At 42.6% G+C, this 19,173-nt stretch overlaps 1 protein-coding gene across 1 annotated transcript in view; it reads right to left on the reverse strand.

Annotated features, from left to right (window-relative positions):
- tns1b (tensin 1b) overlaps window positions 1–19,173 on the reverse strand; it is a 150,175-nt gene that overhangs the window by 53,325 nt on the left and 77,677 nt on the right. The window contains exons 4-5 of the mRNA XM_070914050.1: window positions 16,065–16,103; window positions 2,582–2,623 (exon numbers count right to left, since the gene is read on the reverse strand). Of these exons, the coding sequence (XP_070770151.1) occupies window positions 2,582–2,623; window positions 16,065–16,103 (81 nt within the window). The remainder of the gene's footprint in view (window positions 1–2,581; window positions 2,624–16,064; window positions 16,104–19,173) is intronic.

Raw genomic sequence — 19,173 nt, forward strand, 5'->3', positions numbered from 1 at the left:
TTATTCTGACATTAAGACAGCTGTGAATTTTGCACAGGTGTTTTCACAAACAATGGATGCTGTTTTTGTTGAGTATGTAATGTTATTATTAGCCTTGAGTATTACTATGTATTACAAGTATTCAGAACCTTCCTCTGTTTCCTGTTGTTTTCTCACCTGCCTGACACAAATAGTAGAAAAATCACCAAGACTGAGGAAGGAAGGAAGTTCATTCTAAGAATGTGCTCTTTAAGGTACCGTATGTTGCTCCCTCAGAAAACAACTTTCTGATTTGATGCCATGCCTAACTATGAATGTCTGCATCAAGACGTAAAAAAAGTAGGAGTCAACGAAGCAAAGAAGCAGAAGAACACCAAACCAACCGAGGTAGAAAGTGATCCAGTGAAGCACAAGAAGCTCATGTAGTCATAAGACGAATCTTTTCGATGCTCCGAGGCGATGAGGCGCGGCCAAGCAGCATCTCTCACACGTCACAGTGCAAACCACACAGTCAGTAGCAGCTGCACTCATATACATACATATACACACTCTACTACATGCATGCTACACAGACGTGTCATCACACAGTACGCGTTAATCACACACTTCCCCGTGTGTCTCTTAGTTAAGGTGCAGACCAAATTACGACCTGAGAGGGAAAAACTCATGAGCCGTGCAAAAGACTGTCTGATACGAAGCTCCTGCGTAGCTTCAGGACAGAGAAGCTTGTGCTCGTCTGCACCACACTGTAGGAGAAAACTGAAGAATAACACAGCAAAAGCCAATAAAAGCAGCCACACACACACACACACACACACAGAGGCACACTACTGCATTTGTGTTTATTTTGGTCCTCGTGGAGAAAGTGGGCACTTGGCTTTGGGTGGTAACTCTAAATCGGTTACTCGATCCTTCCTTTCCCAGACAAAATACAACTCACAGGAAGTTGTGTCACAGACGACCAGCGAGTCCAAGGCAAACACGTACGCTCCAATCAGTGTGTGTCCTGACTGAACGCACACGAATGAAGGAGGGAGTTGTTACTCTGAAGAGATAATTAATTTAATTAAGTTCTCTTTCTAAAACAACCACATGAAGGCTTTAGGGTGATATCATGGAATTAGTCGAGTGTGTCTTATTACCCATCACTAAAGTACCTGGGGTGTCCGGGCTGAAATCCTAGAGAGACACTAAAACTTCCAAGAATGTGTCCTTGTCAAGTAATTTTGACTCTATTTATTTTCCAACATGTAAAGCAGTAAATTACACTTTGCAGCAGGCTGAATGTGACGCAGGCCGGCAGTAAAGCACACTGTGTATTTGCTCACACTAGCAACACATTTTAGTGTTGAAATCAAAGGTGACTTCGACTGAAGTTGTTCATATCTGCTACTGTACTTGTACCTGCATCATTCAGCCCAGTATTGCTAGGAATTATGTTCTTATTGGAGATTTTGCACCTCACGATTTACGTCCCACATTTAGTCCCCGGTGCAGGAAGCTGTGTGCCCTATATCCAATGAAAGGTAAGGGGGTGGAGGTTAAAGTGGTGGATGGCTATTTAACATATGCAACTGTCTTTGCCATATCTTTCCCGAACCATACCGAAGTTACTCAGACAATGTAGGAAGCAAGAATCACTCAAATGACGTCATTGTACATAATCAACCAATATTGTCCAATGTCTATTTGATATTGGTATAAGAGTTTCCAAAACCTGGTTAATATTGGTTTATTAATGAACTTGTGAACCTTTTGCACTCTGCAGCTGACCTTGACCTTTAACCTTCCTGCAGGTATGTGTGGCATCCCATTACGTTGACCTCGCTCACTGTGCTGCATCAAATCCGCCAAATAATTATTATTGTATGTTGTTAAAAGAAAAAATATGTTTGCTTATATGTACCAATGTGGTCTGTACCCAACAATATCCTGCAAAAAAAATATCACATTGTGCTGACAAATTTTCCTGCTCACAACTCAGCAGCTAACCGCACAGCGTGATGCCCTCTGTGTCTGGTGTGCCTTCGAAAATCAGGGAAAAAAGGTCTAATCAGAGAATCGGCAGTTTGGTGCAGCAGCCTGGTTTGATACCCAGCACAGTAATCCCTGATTGTCTTGTCTTAACACTGCGATCTGAGCTCCAGCAAGACAATTTGATAAGTCGGTCATCATCTAGTATAAAGAGCTGGTGCTTTGTGTTGGACGTGAACACTGGATATGCGTTTTTCTTGGACAGTAAATTGGATTTGTACTATTCCAAGGCCAGTCCTTAGTTCCTGTGGACAGCCATACTTCAGAGGACAAATGAAGTAATGATTTGTAGATTCTGTAATGCATCAAGTATACACCTGAAGTTGTTCTATTAAGCATTTTATTCACACAAGTTTCAGCTGTTTTAAAGTGCATTTGCTGTAAATATGATAAAATAAATAAAAACGCCTCTATCCACTCATAATTAACACCTGCCCTACATCAAATACATACAAGTGTCAGAGAGGCAGATTAATGGGCTCCTTCAATTCAGTAATGTAAGCAAAAGGACTGGACCTGAGAAAAAACAGCAAGTTAAGTAAAAAAAAAAAAAAAAGTTGAAACTCACCATGGTGTCTACATGTTTGAGAGGGAGGTCGCTGCTTGGTGCCTGAAGACAAAGCAGAGAGCGAGATCAATATCAACACTTCATACTTCAAAAACATGTTATGTTATGTTGTGTCAAGTCACATCATCTCCTCTCATGCTATGTCGAAGCTACACTCAGCGCCCATTCTTTGCCCTAATGTGGCCTGCAGCGGAGCGGGGCTCCACCTTGAATGCGTGGGACCATCTATAATCCCTCTGTGCAAATATTTACACAAAGAGACAAGTCTGCTTCCATTAGCCAAGACCAGAGAGTCCATCCGTGGAACCCTCTTTTTCAATGCCATATACAGCTATGGACAGAGAGACAGAGAGAGACAGAGAGACAGAGAGAGAGAGAGAGAGAGGATCAAGCCGACAGAGACAGAAGGCGAGAGAGGAATAGGCGACAGACAGAAGAGAAAGAGAAAAGGAGGGAAAGAGGGAGGAGAGAGAGGAAAGAGAATAAGGACAGGCCGGGGGTATAGAGGGAGGAAGATAGATAGACAGAAAGGTAAAGAGAGAGGTCCATGGCAGAGAGCAGAGGAAGAAAACATCAGAGTAGTCCATGATGTCATGAGCTTGTGTGGGCTTGGCTAACCGCAGACTACCACACATGCACATGATGTTACTAAATGAAGCAGAAAAGACTCAGTCCAGGCAGTATTGAAAACACCAGTCATATCTATATGTAGCAGAGGGGGAAAGTAAATGACTTTTCATTGCAGCACATCTTTACATGTTGTACACAGTGTACAACAAACCAGTGCGTCCTGACTGACCAGCCAGAAAACATGTGGAGTTGAAGGTTGATCTTTTATGGTCATTAATTGAGTGATTGTGACTTTGCTGTCGTCACGATTTAAGTAATTGTCAAAAAGTGACAAATTCAAGCCCATGGTACTTTGAATACGAGAGCGTCTTCAAGGTTGAGGCTGACGATGGATTCTGGATTTTTGATAACTGTCCATCAAATCCCATGAAAAGACAAACTAACAATGCTTTGTCTATTTTCTGACTTCCCTATCCTGTCTGTGGCTCTCAGTCCCAAGCCCATACAGTATGTTCTTACTGGAGACGTACATCTTTAAGAATGAGTCACAGCTATCTCATTTTTAAAAAGGGCAAAATCATTTACTCAAACTGTAGACAAATGTCATTCAAACAGGAGCAAATAATTCCTTTGTTGGGGACTATTTTCAGCAGCGGATTAATACACATTTGGTAAACTAGTACGAATTTAAGGCAGCATGGAGCATGTGGGATTGAGTCAGAATAAACTACAGCGTGTGTGTTCATAAGGAACATGTCACCCAGTGCAACACTGTGGCTCATTGATGTGTTTTTAATAGTGCAGCTCTATGGCACAGAGGAATAAGATCAATTCATTGTTGGTTTTGGCCTTTTCATGGGATTTATTGACATTAAAAAGAGTATAGAATTTCACCAGACGTATCCTTTAAGGTACAGAACACCAAAGAGTTATGCTGTTAAATACTGGTAATCGTAATTTGGACCGAAGCACTTCATAGTGGAAGCCTCCTCCATGGTAGTGATCAGCGGACAGTCCCACACAGAGAGCTGGGCTGTGACACCAAGGATGCTCTGCTTCTGTAGAAAGCTTCAGTGGAACATAAACAGTGAATGAGAAGGGTAAATTATAGTCTGGCTGTGCAGGCCCCAGAATACACACTCCAAACGCCCAGAGTAAACCACCAACCAGGAAGAGAGAGAGAGAGAGAGACCTCAGAATCATCGTAACATTACCCCAAACCCCAGCCTCACCGTTGACATACCAACTTACAACCTTTAAAAACAACCAAAAAATAGAGAGAACTCTCAATACAATGCCAAAGCAACACAGTTCACTTTCTTTCCCAGGTAGACGTGTGTGCGGGTGTGTTGTTGTTGATCGTCAGACACGTGGAAGACAGAGTTGCTTCTAGGAATGAAGGAAAAGGAAACACCAGACTGATGTTTGAGCGTCTAAATGCAGAATGTGGATTGGCTTGGAGGCCTGAATTTGCCGCAGGCATTTTCACCCAAATGGAGCCTATTGTGTGCACACCAAGAAAAACACACACAGACACAAACAATTCTCACAATGATATATTCTAACGTGCGTTTCCGTTTTGGGCAATTGCAGCCAGATGGTCGGAGTGTGTGTGTGTGTGTGTGTGTGTGTCTGTATGCGATTGTCTTTGGGACTAATTCAGAAAGCATGAGAGAGCCTGGGGAGATCTGCGTATCAGCGAAACAGTCCACAGAGACTGTGTTTGCAGATTCTCTTAGTCCTCTTCAAAGGAAACATCTGAAGGGCGACTGCAGCACTGAGGCTAGTAACGGTCAAAGACTTTCTTTTTTTAAATCGAGACAATTCTTGCAAGCCACGCACAATAAATCTGTCTAATCCCAAACTCAAAGCAAGGACTGGGTTTTGGCTTTCATAGACTGTTTATTTCATGAACTCAAGTTATTAAATGGTTTAATATCGTACATCAAACCACAGACCACCAATAGATTCACTCTAACTCAGAATGTGCTGTGTCATAGTGAAGAGGAGCTGCAAACACACACAGCTATGTCTGGTGAGAAACTCAGATATCCAAAACTGGACAGCATCAGACACCAACGCAGTCACACTTAAAGCCATATACAGTAAAATGGTGACATTTTGGATCAACTTTGACAAGCGAATACGCACTGTTGACCTATAGAGAACTGTCTCGTCACTGCTTTGAGGAACGGCGAGCCAGAGAGTCCAAAACACAAGAAGGTATCATAGTTTATTAGCTGTGTTCCTACTGAACCTCCTCTGACGGAGTATAAACCCCTCCACAACCGAGCAGTGGTGGGCAGACAGTTATGAGGCAGGAGTAGATGGTACAGATACATCTCGGGACTAAACTGCACCCTTGGTAACAAGCTAACACACAGCTTGTTTTCCCTCTTTAGTAACTCTTCATTGACTGAAACAACGTACAACCCTGAGAACAAAATGCCAGGTGGACGGCACAATACAGAGACGAGAAAAGAAAGAAACTTGGAGAGCTATTGTGACTGACTAGTGCTAGCATGTTAGCTACTGGGGCACCAGCTGCAGTAGTTCAACAACTAGGACTGCAAGAAGTCCCTACGTCACCAAGGTTCTAGCACCGTCTATTTCTTGGATACATGCGAATGAATTTAATTGTGCCACAGTCTGGTGCGACCGGGTCTTAAGGCTGCAGGATTAATTGCATCATGTATTGCAATCGTATTCATAGCAGGGAGATCTAGCACAGCAAACCATGTGCTCCTGACTAAACAGCTTGGTGTGAAGGGTTGATGTGACAGTCACATACCAGTCATGGTCACATTGTTTGTGGTCTGCATTAAGACCAAAGGAAATGCAATAAATATGTCTATTCAAAGCCACATTGTGTATATAATTTGATATTTTACGACTTAAATGTCCCTTGGTGATTGTAATGCACACAGGAATCGTGACTCATGAGAGAAAATCGTAATGAATCATGTTTCTCGTGTTTGTCCAGAATTGTGGCGTCAAAATGACGCAGCAAATATGAGTTTCTGTCAAACAGCTGAACTTCTTAGAACTCCTCACACTGCACCTGAATGTACCGCGGCACAACAGCAAACGTCAGCCACACAACCACAGAGCCGATTGTTGCAGACTCTTCACATCAAAAACATCAGTATGGTCTGCTAGAGTAAAGAAGAGTTTCTGATCATGCCTTACAAAAGTAAAATATACATTGTATTTCTCCAGCTGTGGATATTGGTTGGACAAATATTCAACTTAAAATGAAAACAAAAAACATTATCTATTGCAGATACTCAGACTTCCTGACTTTCTCTTGCTCAGAGCCATGCCATCAACTTGAGCCAAGTCAGCTGAGCATCATATTGCATTTGTTCTCATGAGGGGAGCTAAATACAGACTGTTGATCCTCAATGTGGGAGCAAAATAGTAACAGACATAATAATAGCTAAACTGTGAACTTAAAAGGAAAACAAGTTTGGTATTTCCTGCTTCATAGATCACAACGAATAAACCTGGGAGGTGGCAGGGTTGTTGTTGTAAATACCAATGATTAAAAAGTTACTTCAACGGGTGCTTGGTTGTTATTTTCGTAGCTTTTGCCATCATTTGTGTTAGTTATGATAACACTAATCTCACCAAAAGAATTGGAGGCATGTTGACATGAAGAGCGAGACACGAGAAGTCAGACAATTAGACAAGTTAGAAGCTTTTGCTTTTGTTGCTATTGAGGGTGTCACAACCAAAATAAAAGATATGCCCCAAGTAAGTCAAATGTTTGGATATTACAACACTCACATTAGACTTTTTTCCTCTATCTATCTCATGACACTTTACATATAGAGCAAGTCTAGACCGTACTCTTTATAATATTATCTACAGAGACCCAACAGTTCCCACCATGAGCAAGCACTTGGCAACAGCGGCAAGGAAAACCACCATGAACCGTGGTCAACCATATTGTTTCCGTGAGGCCGAAAGCAAATGCTCCGTAGCCACGGTCCATGGCCGGGGCCTAAGCTACTTTTATTTGGAGGTAAAACTGAGTACACCCGAAAACCCTATGTGTACAACTACGGCAAGTGCAGTAGGTCAAAGCAGGACGTGGGTCTGTAAACTGTGATTGACGTTTATAACAGACATCATCTTCTCATTAGTGATGTCACCAGTGTTCCCAGATCCCAGTAATGAAGTTGGTGCGTACGATGTAATTTTTACCGAAAAGAATGACACCCGAAACCACACAAATACTACCCAAGTTGTAATAAACTCAAATGTATTATCCTTTTAGGCTGCACACAAGTAGTCCCTCCCAGAATATAATCCACATCTTACTCACAGACAAGCACTGATTACCTGAAACAGGACTGAGTTCAGGGGCCCTCTGCTTTGTTACTCATGTTCGAGTGTCCTTATAAAAACCGTCACGCGAAAACACACAGATGATGAGAGACCATCGACACAGCCACGTGTCTGTCTCCTATAAGCGTATCAGTGTGCGCCTTTCACCCACAGCTCTTTATCTCTGCCACCACCGCACCATGTGCTTTCTTTCACATGAGCACAGTGGCTCCTTTGACCAATTTACCAAATTACAGCCCGCTCCTTCAGGGAAAGCAGAGGTAGCTGGATATGCTGGGAGTTTCCCCCCTGAGCGGCGGGGATAAACGTAGCCCAGAGCAGAGCCTCTGGGGGAAATGACCCAGGGCTAAATATACAGCCGTGCATCTTTAGACGCTCGAGACGCAGCCCATATGGCTCGGCCCAGTCAGCTCGGCGTGGACAGCCGAGTGGTTAAAATCCCCGCTTTGGGTGTGCGAGTGTGGGTGTGAGAGGAGAGAGAGAGAATTACTCTCTGAGGGGAAACAGACAGCATTGATTGTGAGTGTCTGTTGATTGTGAGCTGAGCGTGCAATAACGGATTCTGTATGTGGGTGTAAAACTGAAAGAAAACATTCATTTTTAGTCTTAGTATTCTTATCATTATTGTTATATATTAAATTATATTAAATTAAGTATCATTCATAGTTATAATGTATATGTACATGAGACTATGTGTGTGTGTGATCTTGTGTTGGGTGTGTGTAGTGTCACTAAGCACACATGGGAAGCTCTGCTTTTGTTTTTCTGGAGAATATCTTTGTGTCTATATGTGTGTGTATGAGTCGGACCAAGGGTGTGTGCCCCCCCCCCCCCCTTTCTCCCTGAACAGCCTCGTACATTTTTTAGGACAATTGCTTTCTTTGGAAAAGACACACACACACCCCACCTGGACTGGCAGCGGACTGGCTACGCACCAGCTCCACTCCAGTGTTTACACTGCATTCTGGACAACAGCCCACACTGAAAGTTTAACGGTTTCAGACATGCCTCTGTGTGCTTATGTTTCAACCAAGCTGCAGGGATGATGCAGGAACTTTTCATTTCAGCAGCATTCCTTACCGGTAATTAAATGACAAGATGAAAAGCTAAATGTGCAACCGCAAGCAATGTTACACTAAATTATCGTCAAGGGGCCTAATTTGCAGAGAGTTAAACACGGGAAGAAGTTTTCTTATGTACAGTAGGCAACTGATTCACGCCCCAGTGAATATTCCCAAAACAATACAGAAATAAAAACCTAAACAGTTGTTGGTTCTTCTGACATGCCACTTACTGCTGTGACTGACTGTGGATCAGTCTCAAATGAAATGACATTTGCTTGTTTTAATCCACTGGGAGCAACAGCTGCCTGGGGTTAAAACATCAGGATAGTTCTGCTTCAGGTAGCTTGTAATTAAGAATAAATAAATACTGAAAATATTCCCTCTGACTGTCAGATAAGGACACCTGTGGCTGACATGTTCAACAGTGCCTTCTAGTGGGAGTAAACGCAAACCGCAGGCCTCGACACGAGCTGTCATAATGATGGTTTACCTGAAGCCTTTGTCTCTTACAGTAAAGTTCATTCAGACATTATTCAGACATTATTACCCTACAGCCTTTTTGTCCCTCTGAGAAGCTAAAAGTGAACTTAAAGTCTAAAGGATGCTCATTCCTTCAGTGACAGAGCTTCCTGACTTTCACTGCTTTTAGGAAGTGGGTGAAAACTGTGAATGTGTTTGTTTGCCTTCAAAGTAAACGCACAGCTGTTTGGCAAGAGCCCTAAAAAGTGTTCTCCCCTCTACCGGCTGCCTAAAAAGGCAATTGTGCTTCTCTGGTGCTGAAGCCAATTCCTGCTTGATTTAAAAGATGCGAAATGTAACGTTGAAAACGTGAGGACAAATTAAAACGTCGGCTGTCACTGTGGTTCTCTTTCATATGATCCACACACATGCACAGTATTTACAAGTTCACGTTTTCCTCCGGTGGACAGTGGAGAGAGAATAGTTTTCTTCTAATGTATGCTAAATTATATGTAAATCACTGATGTTCAACGCAATGAACTGTTTTCCACTATTATACTCTAACTTTAACTTGTGTCAAAGCTCATTTTGTTCGTTTTTAATTACAATTTCCTTGAAATCGTTCATTTGGACAACTGGATTTTGTAAAATCAATGACACAATGTGGTCATATTCATAACAATACGCTACCCCCTAAAAGCAGATAAACAATAATATTCACTTAAGGCCCAGGCTCAATAACACACGAGCGAAAGCACACACAAACACACACACACACACACACACACACACACACACACAGCTGTTCCTCTCTCATGCTCCGTGGTCCTTCATCTGCAGCGTTCACACAGCCATGTCCCAGAAATGTAAACATAGTGCTGAGGAAGGAGGGGCTGTGTAGGCCCATGTGTGTCCAGGGTTAGGGTTGGGGTTGGAGTGTGTATGCATATTCCCATTCCCACCCCCTCGGGGTATAAGGGGCTTCTAAAATGCCAGGGATCCCTTAGGACCAGAGGAGAGGAGAGTGGACGGTCCTCGCTGTGGGAAAAAAACCCAGAGTCGCCGGTGACCCTACAGCACCCCTGCCTTCTGTGTGTTTCTCACCCCGGTCCCTGCTCCTGCTGATACGGACCCGGCCGCTCACTCTGTTATGTAACCACAAGCCTTTTCCAACATGTGAGAGAGAAGGGAGTCTCTGAAGGCATCTGCCAAGTATTTTTACTCCTTGAGGGTGTGTGTGTGTGTGTGTGTGTGTGTGTGTGTGTGTGGGTGTGACTGAGTAGACCCTCCACACACACACACACACACACACACACACACCTATAGCACAAATTGCTTTCTCTCCTCCACTCTCAATATTTCAACTCTGCATATGTCCCAATATGGTAATAATACAGAAACATCATGAAAATAACCTAAAAAAAAGTGAAAAGAAATTGTGCAAGCCTTATCTAGAATACTGTACTTCATCACTACACCTCGCTTTTTTCATTTCTTTGACCTGACTGAACTTCCCATGCACGTAAAATATGAGATGTTCTGTACATTACACAATAATAACAATTAAAGTAATGCACAAGTATGTCTGTAATGTAGATAATAACTTAAGTCAGTGCCTTCCAAAATGCCATTACAAAAATGATGTCTGTTAAGGCCCTGTTAGATTTCATCCCCCGTCCATGTGCGCAGTCACAAATTTTGGGGCAGCACGCAGACTTAACACACTGCAAGCGTCTACATACAAGTCAGCTGTCCACATCCATAGTGAAGTGTAACCATCACCATGCTAGCAGCAGTGCTTTGAGCTAAATGACAATGCTAACATGCTGATGTTTAGCAGGCAGGTATAATGTTTACCATGTTCACCATCTTAGTTGTGCGTAATAACATTCGCTAATTCGCTCTGCACAAAAAGAACTGTCATTAGTTCGGCAGGTATTTGGTCGTAAACCAAATCAAAGTATTGGACAAATTAGAACTTTGACCCGATGATGGCACAAAATGAAAAGTTAAGGGATCGCCAAAATGACAACAATTCATCCTTTGGGGACCATGAATGTGTGTACCAAATTTCATGGCAATCCATCCAATAGTTGTTGACATATTTCAATCTGGACCCAAGTGGTTGACCTACGGACCAACATTCCTAGAGCCATGCTGCTAGCATGACTAAATAATACTTGGTTAGGTCAGGGAAAGATTGTGGTAATGGGTACGAGAAGCCAACACTCACTGTTGGTGGGAAACTGTGGTCAACTGTGTCACAAGTCTCACACGTTGCACAGCAAAATACCCAACCAGTCCTACCAAGTATGAGGTTGTTTCCGCAACAACGTCAGACTACGCTGCCTTTGTAACCGAGACAACAATCATAATTTGCAGATCAGGAAGGTATTACTGAAGTTTGGAAAGTCCGACATAACTAACCAGGCTGAAGATGAGCACAGTCTGAACTGATGTGTCTTCATACTGTACTTTCTAACACTGGAGAGGGTCAATCAGAGCTTAGCGTGCAGACTAGTCCATTATGATAATAGGTCATAGTGAATGGGTCTTCACTGCAACACCTAACTTGGTGGGATGACTTTATAAAACCACAGTTTACAAGCCACTGTTTACTTGTAATTCAGCAATGTAAACTAAATTATTTGAATAAAGCAGTTATTTCTAAGCCCATAAAATACAAGTGTGTTCCCAATTTAAGCGTTTTACTAAGAATGAAAATGAACTTAATAGTAAAAGTAACTTAATCGTTATCAGCTTTATTTCAGTGCACTCCATATAGAACTTTTCAAAATGGACGAGGCATAAAAGCAAGAACAAAACAAAAGCAAAGGACACAAACTACAAGTTTAAAGAAAAGAAAAATTCAAAGAAACCAGGGAGTTTTAAGATGCTCTGAAGAAAGTGCATCAGAAATCATTAACAATACGCCTACTTTTAGGTAATTGTGTCAATTAATGGAGGAGGTTGGGTAGTTTGGATCATTAATTGTGTCAAACAAGATAGAAAAATGTAACTTCCCCACTGTGTTTCCGGCACCATCCACTTGAGACTGAAAAAATCACTCTGACCCAGTACTTCGTTAGCTCATTCTATCTTTCCTCCATCTTAGTTGAAGTGGATGCCTGCAGAGAAACCATGACATCCAGTCTTTCATAGAGCACCCTTCGGTCTTATGTAATATATACACGCTTGATATTACTGGATTATCACGTAGTACACTCAAGAAACGTATGACGCCTGGCTCTTAGTTCAATATTACATGTGTATTGTTTTTTTTTCCCGGGGAACTGAGATCATACTGTATATTGTTACAGGATGCCTTGTTGGCGCTTGTATACACAGCGTAATACAGGGCACATCGGGGAAATATGTGTGGTTCTAAACACAGCGCTAATTGGACCACATCTAGACCATCTTTGCCCTGCAGTTACTCATTACTCAGCAATGTCCTGGCCCTGTTCCCCCACTACACAAGACCTATAAAAAAAAAGAAGCTGGATGACGTAGGTGTTCCTGGTTTATGGTTTTCGGAGTGTGTGTGCATATCTTTGCTTGTGAGAGGATGCATTCTTGATGCATGTTTCTGAGGGGGGGGGGGCATGTGTTCAGATATACCTAATATCTCTCTCCCTCTCCCTCCGTCCTATCATCCAAGCGTTGTGTTTGTGCAAAATAAAACCTATTCCTGGCAGAGCTGGCTCGACATGAGGGCACATCAGAGGAACGCTCCCAGCATGATTTACAGCACACAGTTCACATCCAAGTGCGGGGGTCTGGTTGGGGGTAGTCACTTCTGTCATCATCGCCGTTGGATGGGATCTTCTAACCATACATCATCAATTACAATAAACGGGCTGCCAGTTGGCGTCACCTTCCCACAGCGGGCTGTTTGACCCAAACTTCCCGCTGCAGACCCCGTAGTTAGCAACTCGTTGGTTACTATATTTAAATCAGGACTAAGAGGCAACTCATATCATAATTACCCTCATTTTACTTGAACATGCTGGTGCAGTTGGCTCTTATACAATTCTAGTGTCTTATTTCTGTCAGTTACCAAAACTGGAGCTCCACATAAGTACGTACATCCACAGCGTGTCAACAGAATCAAAACAATTACTCTAATAATCGTTGCGTCCATCCAGTTCCGTTCAGATCTGTGACTCTATTAACACAACTCCACAAAGGCTCCCGCAGACTCCATGACATATGCCACGTGTTGCCTGTCCGTCGGTACTGAATCCAAGCTTGTGCTCGTCATGACAGGTCATCTGGTTACAGCATGTTTTGACTTCGTTGTTAGGTGTAACAGATCCTATGAGAGTCTTCGAGCAAGTCTTTTTCCAGAAGTCCTTAAAGTGCACAGGAAAATTTAACAAATCCCTGAGAACTTGGCAATCTCTGCCTACTTTGGAAGATGGTTTGCTCTGAAACATCTACCAAATGGACCTTGTGGTGAGATTGTTTTTGTCTACTACTGTTTCCAAGGTCAAGAGTGAACTTTCAATCTTAACTTTTAAAAGAGTACACCTCCGATTTAAGAATGCACTCCTACAACAAGGAGATGCAGCAGAACAGAGCGATATCACCTTTTTTATACCACACATTCTTCTTCTTTTTCAAAACCCCGGACAGTTTGGTCAGACATTCGAGTGCTAATGTAGCCTCTACCTGCTAGTCTCAAGCAGAAATGAGGAGCTGGAGACCTTAAAGTGCCCAGAAAAAGGGGAAATTTGAACATCTACAATCTGCATCTACAAGGTTGTGTGATGCGATCTTAAGTACAACTACACATACTAAATGGTCCTTGCGGTGAGATTGTTTAGTCAGCCATGTTTGATTTTATCAAAGCCAGAGACATGTTTATAGTTGGAGCACCTTGAAGTCGAGTCAGAGAGAGTGCAACAGGGAACTGAGGCAGTGGACTCGCACACAGCGACTTCTTGCATGTTTGACTTGAGTATTGCAATCATTCACTTCACTCATCGATCTCTGCAACAGGAATACTCTTGCAATTAGTACACGTCAACGTGACAACAGAGGTTTGAAAGTCTTTGATTTTGGTCGGACAGACTGTTCCCTCCCTGCTGCTTCCAAATACGAACCACTGAAAATCAAATCTTAAATCATGACAGCCCAAAAATGTAGAATTATCACACTTTTAAGGTACGTTTACAAAACATATTAACCTTTACAAAAGTAATTGTGATATAATATATTATTCCCTTTCTTTATAAATCAATCCAGTGGATTCCATCCCAGTGGAATGTCTGCATTCTCAAAAGAAAAAAAAACGTTTTTTCTCCAACATTTTTCCAAGTTAATATAAGCTCGATGTTGCAATCAGTCTGCACCTGAGTGGGGCAGTAAATCCTGTTGGTCTCTGGCAGAGAGCGAAGGAATTCACCAAACAAGGGGCTGAGGAGAGCCGACGCACACCTCAGTTTGGAGTACTGCTGCTGGGAACGCTCGCAGGCATGCAGGCATGCACGGCCGCACGTCCACACACAAACACAAACAGCATCGTCCACTTCCTGTCACACAGAGCCACTGCCACGGCTGCACGCCACAAACTCTACGAATGATTTACCCATCTATGTACTATGTACTTTAGCAGAAACTGAATACAGCACAGCACAAATGCTAAAGGTGCATAAAAGCTACCTGGACTATCTATCATATCTACTTCCCATGCTTCACATTGTCCATCTGGCTGTATATTCAGGCTACCAGAAAGCATGAACATTGTTTGCCTTGAAAGCCATCGTCGCACATAGCTTAGTCAGTATTGCTGCTTTTTCTGTCTCCACTCTCCCTGGTGGTAAAGGTACGTCCACAAATGTTTTACGCCTCAGCTCGTCAGCTTTTATGAGAGCAATCAGCACCTTTAATGCGTGCACAAAAGCCTCTGGGGAGATTCCTGTTGGCAAGCCAAGGAAAAGGGAGATAAAATGGAGACAGATGCCCTGCAGATTCTATTCTCTTCAGCCTTTTTCAATCTATTAAAACAGATCTTTGATGAGGAAGAAACAGAAATATACTGTACTCTGTGTTCACATTGACTCAACTGAGCCTTCACTAACACATATTTTCCTGTGTACTGTCTATGCCTATGGAGGTCTGGTGCAGTGTACTGCAGTCACAGTATATCACAAGTGTACTAAGAATGTTCTAGTAGCAACTCAAAGTCGATTGACATCAGAACAAATGGTCAAAGCTGTCAGCAGATAAGTAGCAGCATTAACAGACTACAGAATTCTTGCACTTTGTGTCCAAAGGTGTTCACTTCAGAAACCAAAGAGCTCAGGCCAAGAGCTGCCCTTTAACAATGCCCAGAAAGCTTAGCCCATGCGGCTGCACATCTCAAACAGATGTCTTCATGTAGAAAGCATCCAGTGCGAAAGCATCTGCAGAGGATAATAACACGTTCTTCCTTGATTATTGCAGCTTTTATTAAAGAAAAACAAGACATTTCGAGACATATTTTCTCTGTGAGCGTAGAGAAGTGCAGGGGATATTTGCTTTGGTTTGTCAAGCACCCAAAACCATTTAAACACACAACATACGAGAAAGAGAGTGAGCAAAATAATCTCCAAGTCTAACACTGCTTCTAATGCCAATACCAAATAAGGCAACAGAACAAGCATGTTTTTTATTGCCCTTGCAAAATCCCTTCATGCTCGACCCGTCTACGTCCCACTTTGTTCACTGTTATTTTAACCGCCAAAAGACGTCATCGTGATATAGCAGACTCAAGGACACAACTTTTTATTTACCTCTCTTATCTAAATGATTTTTTGTTTTCCTTCCACGGCAACCAATACATCCACATTTTTTTGGATGTTTGTCTCAGGGGGGCTCCAGATAATGGTTCATTATCTGCAATAGTAACTGCCTTGTTAGTGTAGCTGATAGAGGCTGTTACTTTCCAACCCTGTTTGCAATAATTCTGCACCAGGAAGGACCCAATAATGCCTGCTGAGCACGTACAGCATGGAAGCAATTACTAAAACAAAATAAAATGTGGTACTTACCAGCTCATAGTTTGTCGCTGGAACACAAGATGAAGGCACCTAAAGACAGAAATAGAACTGGTCAGTCATATTGTTGCTTATTTACAGTCATGTTATTACAAGAACATTATAAACAGCAACTGGAGTGTAACATTCCTGCATTTATTGCATTTAGATTAGGCTTTTTATGGCTTCATATCTTGTGTAACTACAGCTTTAACATGCCACCAATGCTGTATTCCATAGCAACATGCAACTATGAGTAATGTGAAAGGGCTCACTCGTAGTGACGAACCCACCCAGTTCCCTTCACCTCTACGGAGCATTTTAGGGTCTTTCAGTTCACTGTTTTGTTTTTACAGCCCAAAAACTTCACTTTTTTGGGGTTCAGTCTCGCTGTTCTCATCAACCTCATTTCCAGCAGCAGCAGGCAGCTGTTTTCAGTGAGAAAACTCTTGATTCTACACTCCATGCCCAGCACCAAACAGACTGACAAAGTTGGCGACTAGCAGCTGAACATAGCGGAGCATTTAGCAGCTAATGAGCCAGACGCCGATTGCTTTGAATCAACTGGATGTTAAAATAGGTGATTGCTCGCCATATCAAATTTATAAAGGTGATAATATGTCTTGTTGTGCTGCTCCCAAGTGGCCAAAAACCAAATAATGCAGCTTTAAATAAGGCTGTGTACTGTATGATGTTCTTAGTGTACTGTACGGAGCATTACCACTACTATAATGACTACAGAACTCAGCAACACTGTCAAGTTTACAGGACGCGGTAATGACAACAACCTGATTGAAAAGCTTAAATTGTTCATCTGTCCACCTCGATCTCTGATGTGATACTGTCACATCTTGTTTAACACAACTGAAGTATCAGCAGAAGTTAGTCAGTGGTGTGATGGCTCCAACAGAACTCATGATCTGTCAAGTGCCCGGGCTAATCCGATTACCATCCGACAGTTTCCATAATCATTCTGTGAGCTCGGAGCGAGAGAATGAGGACTGAGGCTGATAAACAGGAAGAATGTAATGATGATGGCCCTCAAACAGAAGACTCAAATGAAGGGCTCCCAGAAAAAGATGACTGCTTGATGAGGATGAAGACAAACAGGATGTCATCACTGATGTTTTCCTTCCTGTGCATGTCTGTATTCTGTCCCTTTGTTCCTGCATCACCATCATTATTCTGACGCTGCACATGGGGAAAAAAAGTCCCTACTAACTTAATTAGATCGGTTGGAGATGTGCACCACCATCTCCTCTGTAGATAACTGAGAAACGGCAAACGTTAGCACAGGACAGCTTCATGATTCCAGTCGGCTTTCGACTTGTTTGTATCCTTCATCCTTCTTTTATTACGGTCACAGAACTGTGTCTGTTTTAGCTTTGAAAGATTAGGCCTCAGGGTTATCCCAACTGTTGACCTCTAAAAGCACCTTTCATCTTTGCTACTGCTCCACCACTCTCCTTATCCATGACTAATTGTGTCATTGCATGAACACAGCCCTTCTGCTCGGTTGGTCGGTCTGTTTTGTGTTACCGTTGAAGCAAGCACATTCCCCGTCTGACCGCAAAAATAAAACAGAACTCTGGCCCTCTTGAACAACATCTAAATGTTTCCTTTCCTAAACCTTTTTTACACTTTGCTGCAGCTTCACAGACTGTTATTGACACACATACAGAACGTATCACAGCTCAGTTCAGATAGTAGATATATATTGAATAATGGAACACACACCACCATGAGATGCAGCGATACCAGGATTTACTTTATCTGAAAGTCCAAATTGCGTGGAATACAGTTTCAACATTAATGGCAGTGTCTGTATGTTTTTTTCCAAAACAGCAATCATGCAGTCCTAAATAGAGCATAATATACCAAAACAACAACACAGGATCCTTTAAATTTGTTTTGTAAAGAAGTCTGACTGCGATATGTAGTAAGACACTGGCTTAAATTGGCTCAACATAGTTTTGGTGTTTCTGTACTGCAGCAGATATATATGCAATAAGCTACTATTGCCCTACACATTGGCCCAGCTAATTTATTGGTCACGCTCTAATTCCAACCCCCAACCGAGTCATTTGGGACTAACAAAGCCCCAAACGGCTAATGTGGTTGAAGAATTATTTAATTGGATAAATTATTTACAGTACTTTTGAGGTGTAGCATGTTGGACTATCCACCAGTAGTGGATGCTTCCAAACCAAACTAAATGGACCACTGGCTGACTGCCATTGCGATTTTAGGATGGCTGATTAGATTCACAAAGTTGAGGATGTGTGAGTCACCTTGGGTCATTAAAGACTCGTAGTCTCTTTTATAGCTGTTACCACATCTGGATTACAGGACAGTTAGCTCTAAACAGGAAATTACCTTTATCAGCATTTATCAGACTACATGTTTCAGCTCCTTTTAGCAGTAGAAGCAGCTGATACACTGATATGAAAAGAGGCAGTGCCTAGATTTAAGACATGCTCTGATATACTGGCTGTTAGTACTTCCATAATGCCTTCCCGTGCAAGCTTGTGAGATGTAAAATACAAAATCTCCAAGGTGTTGAAGGTGGCAGAAGTGAGGTGAAAGGAAGAATCTTTTACATATTTCATGGGATCAAAATGCCCCTCGGTGACTGCTGTCTGTCACAGCCGCCCCAACACGTTGTCCTGTGTATCAGCAGCCTACTTGAATGATGGCATCCCAGAGGAATGCGTCTCTGTTTTTGAGAATTTTCGTCTGGCATGGTGGAGTGTGTCTGGAGTTGACAGGACACTGTATCTCCGTCTGGCTCAAATCACCTCCATCACAAGTTATTCTAACCCTCCCATAACCCCCTCCTTTCCCCCAAACCTCCTCCTATTCCACCATCCTTATCACTCCGTGCACAACGACATGCCATTCTTCTCTCGGAGGCCCTGCTCCTTCGGGTGCCCCCCTTCTGCCCCAACTCCTCAGGCCTGGTCAGTGTTTCCACCTGACGCTGCCTTTGACCTCTGCAAGCTGTTGACAACTAGTCCACCTGCAGTCACAAATCATTGAGCACGTTTGCTTGCACACTAGCAGCCAAGTTTCTGGAAGATCCTGTTTACATGTTTGCACATCCTGGTTCAAGAAATCTGAAAAT

This window comes from Enoplosus armatus, chromosome 11 (genome assembly GCF_043641665.1).
Source record: "Enoplosus armatus isolate fEnoArm2 chromosome 11, fEnoArm2.hap1, whole genome shotgun sequence".
Classification (NCBI taxonomy): domain Eukaryota; kingdom Metazoa; phylum Chordata; class Actinopteri; order Centrarchiformes; family Enoplosidae; genus Enoplosus; species Enoplosus armatus.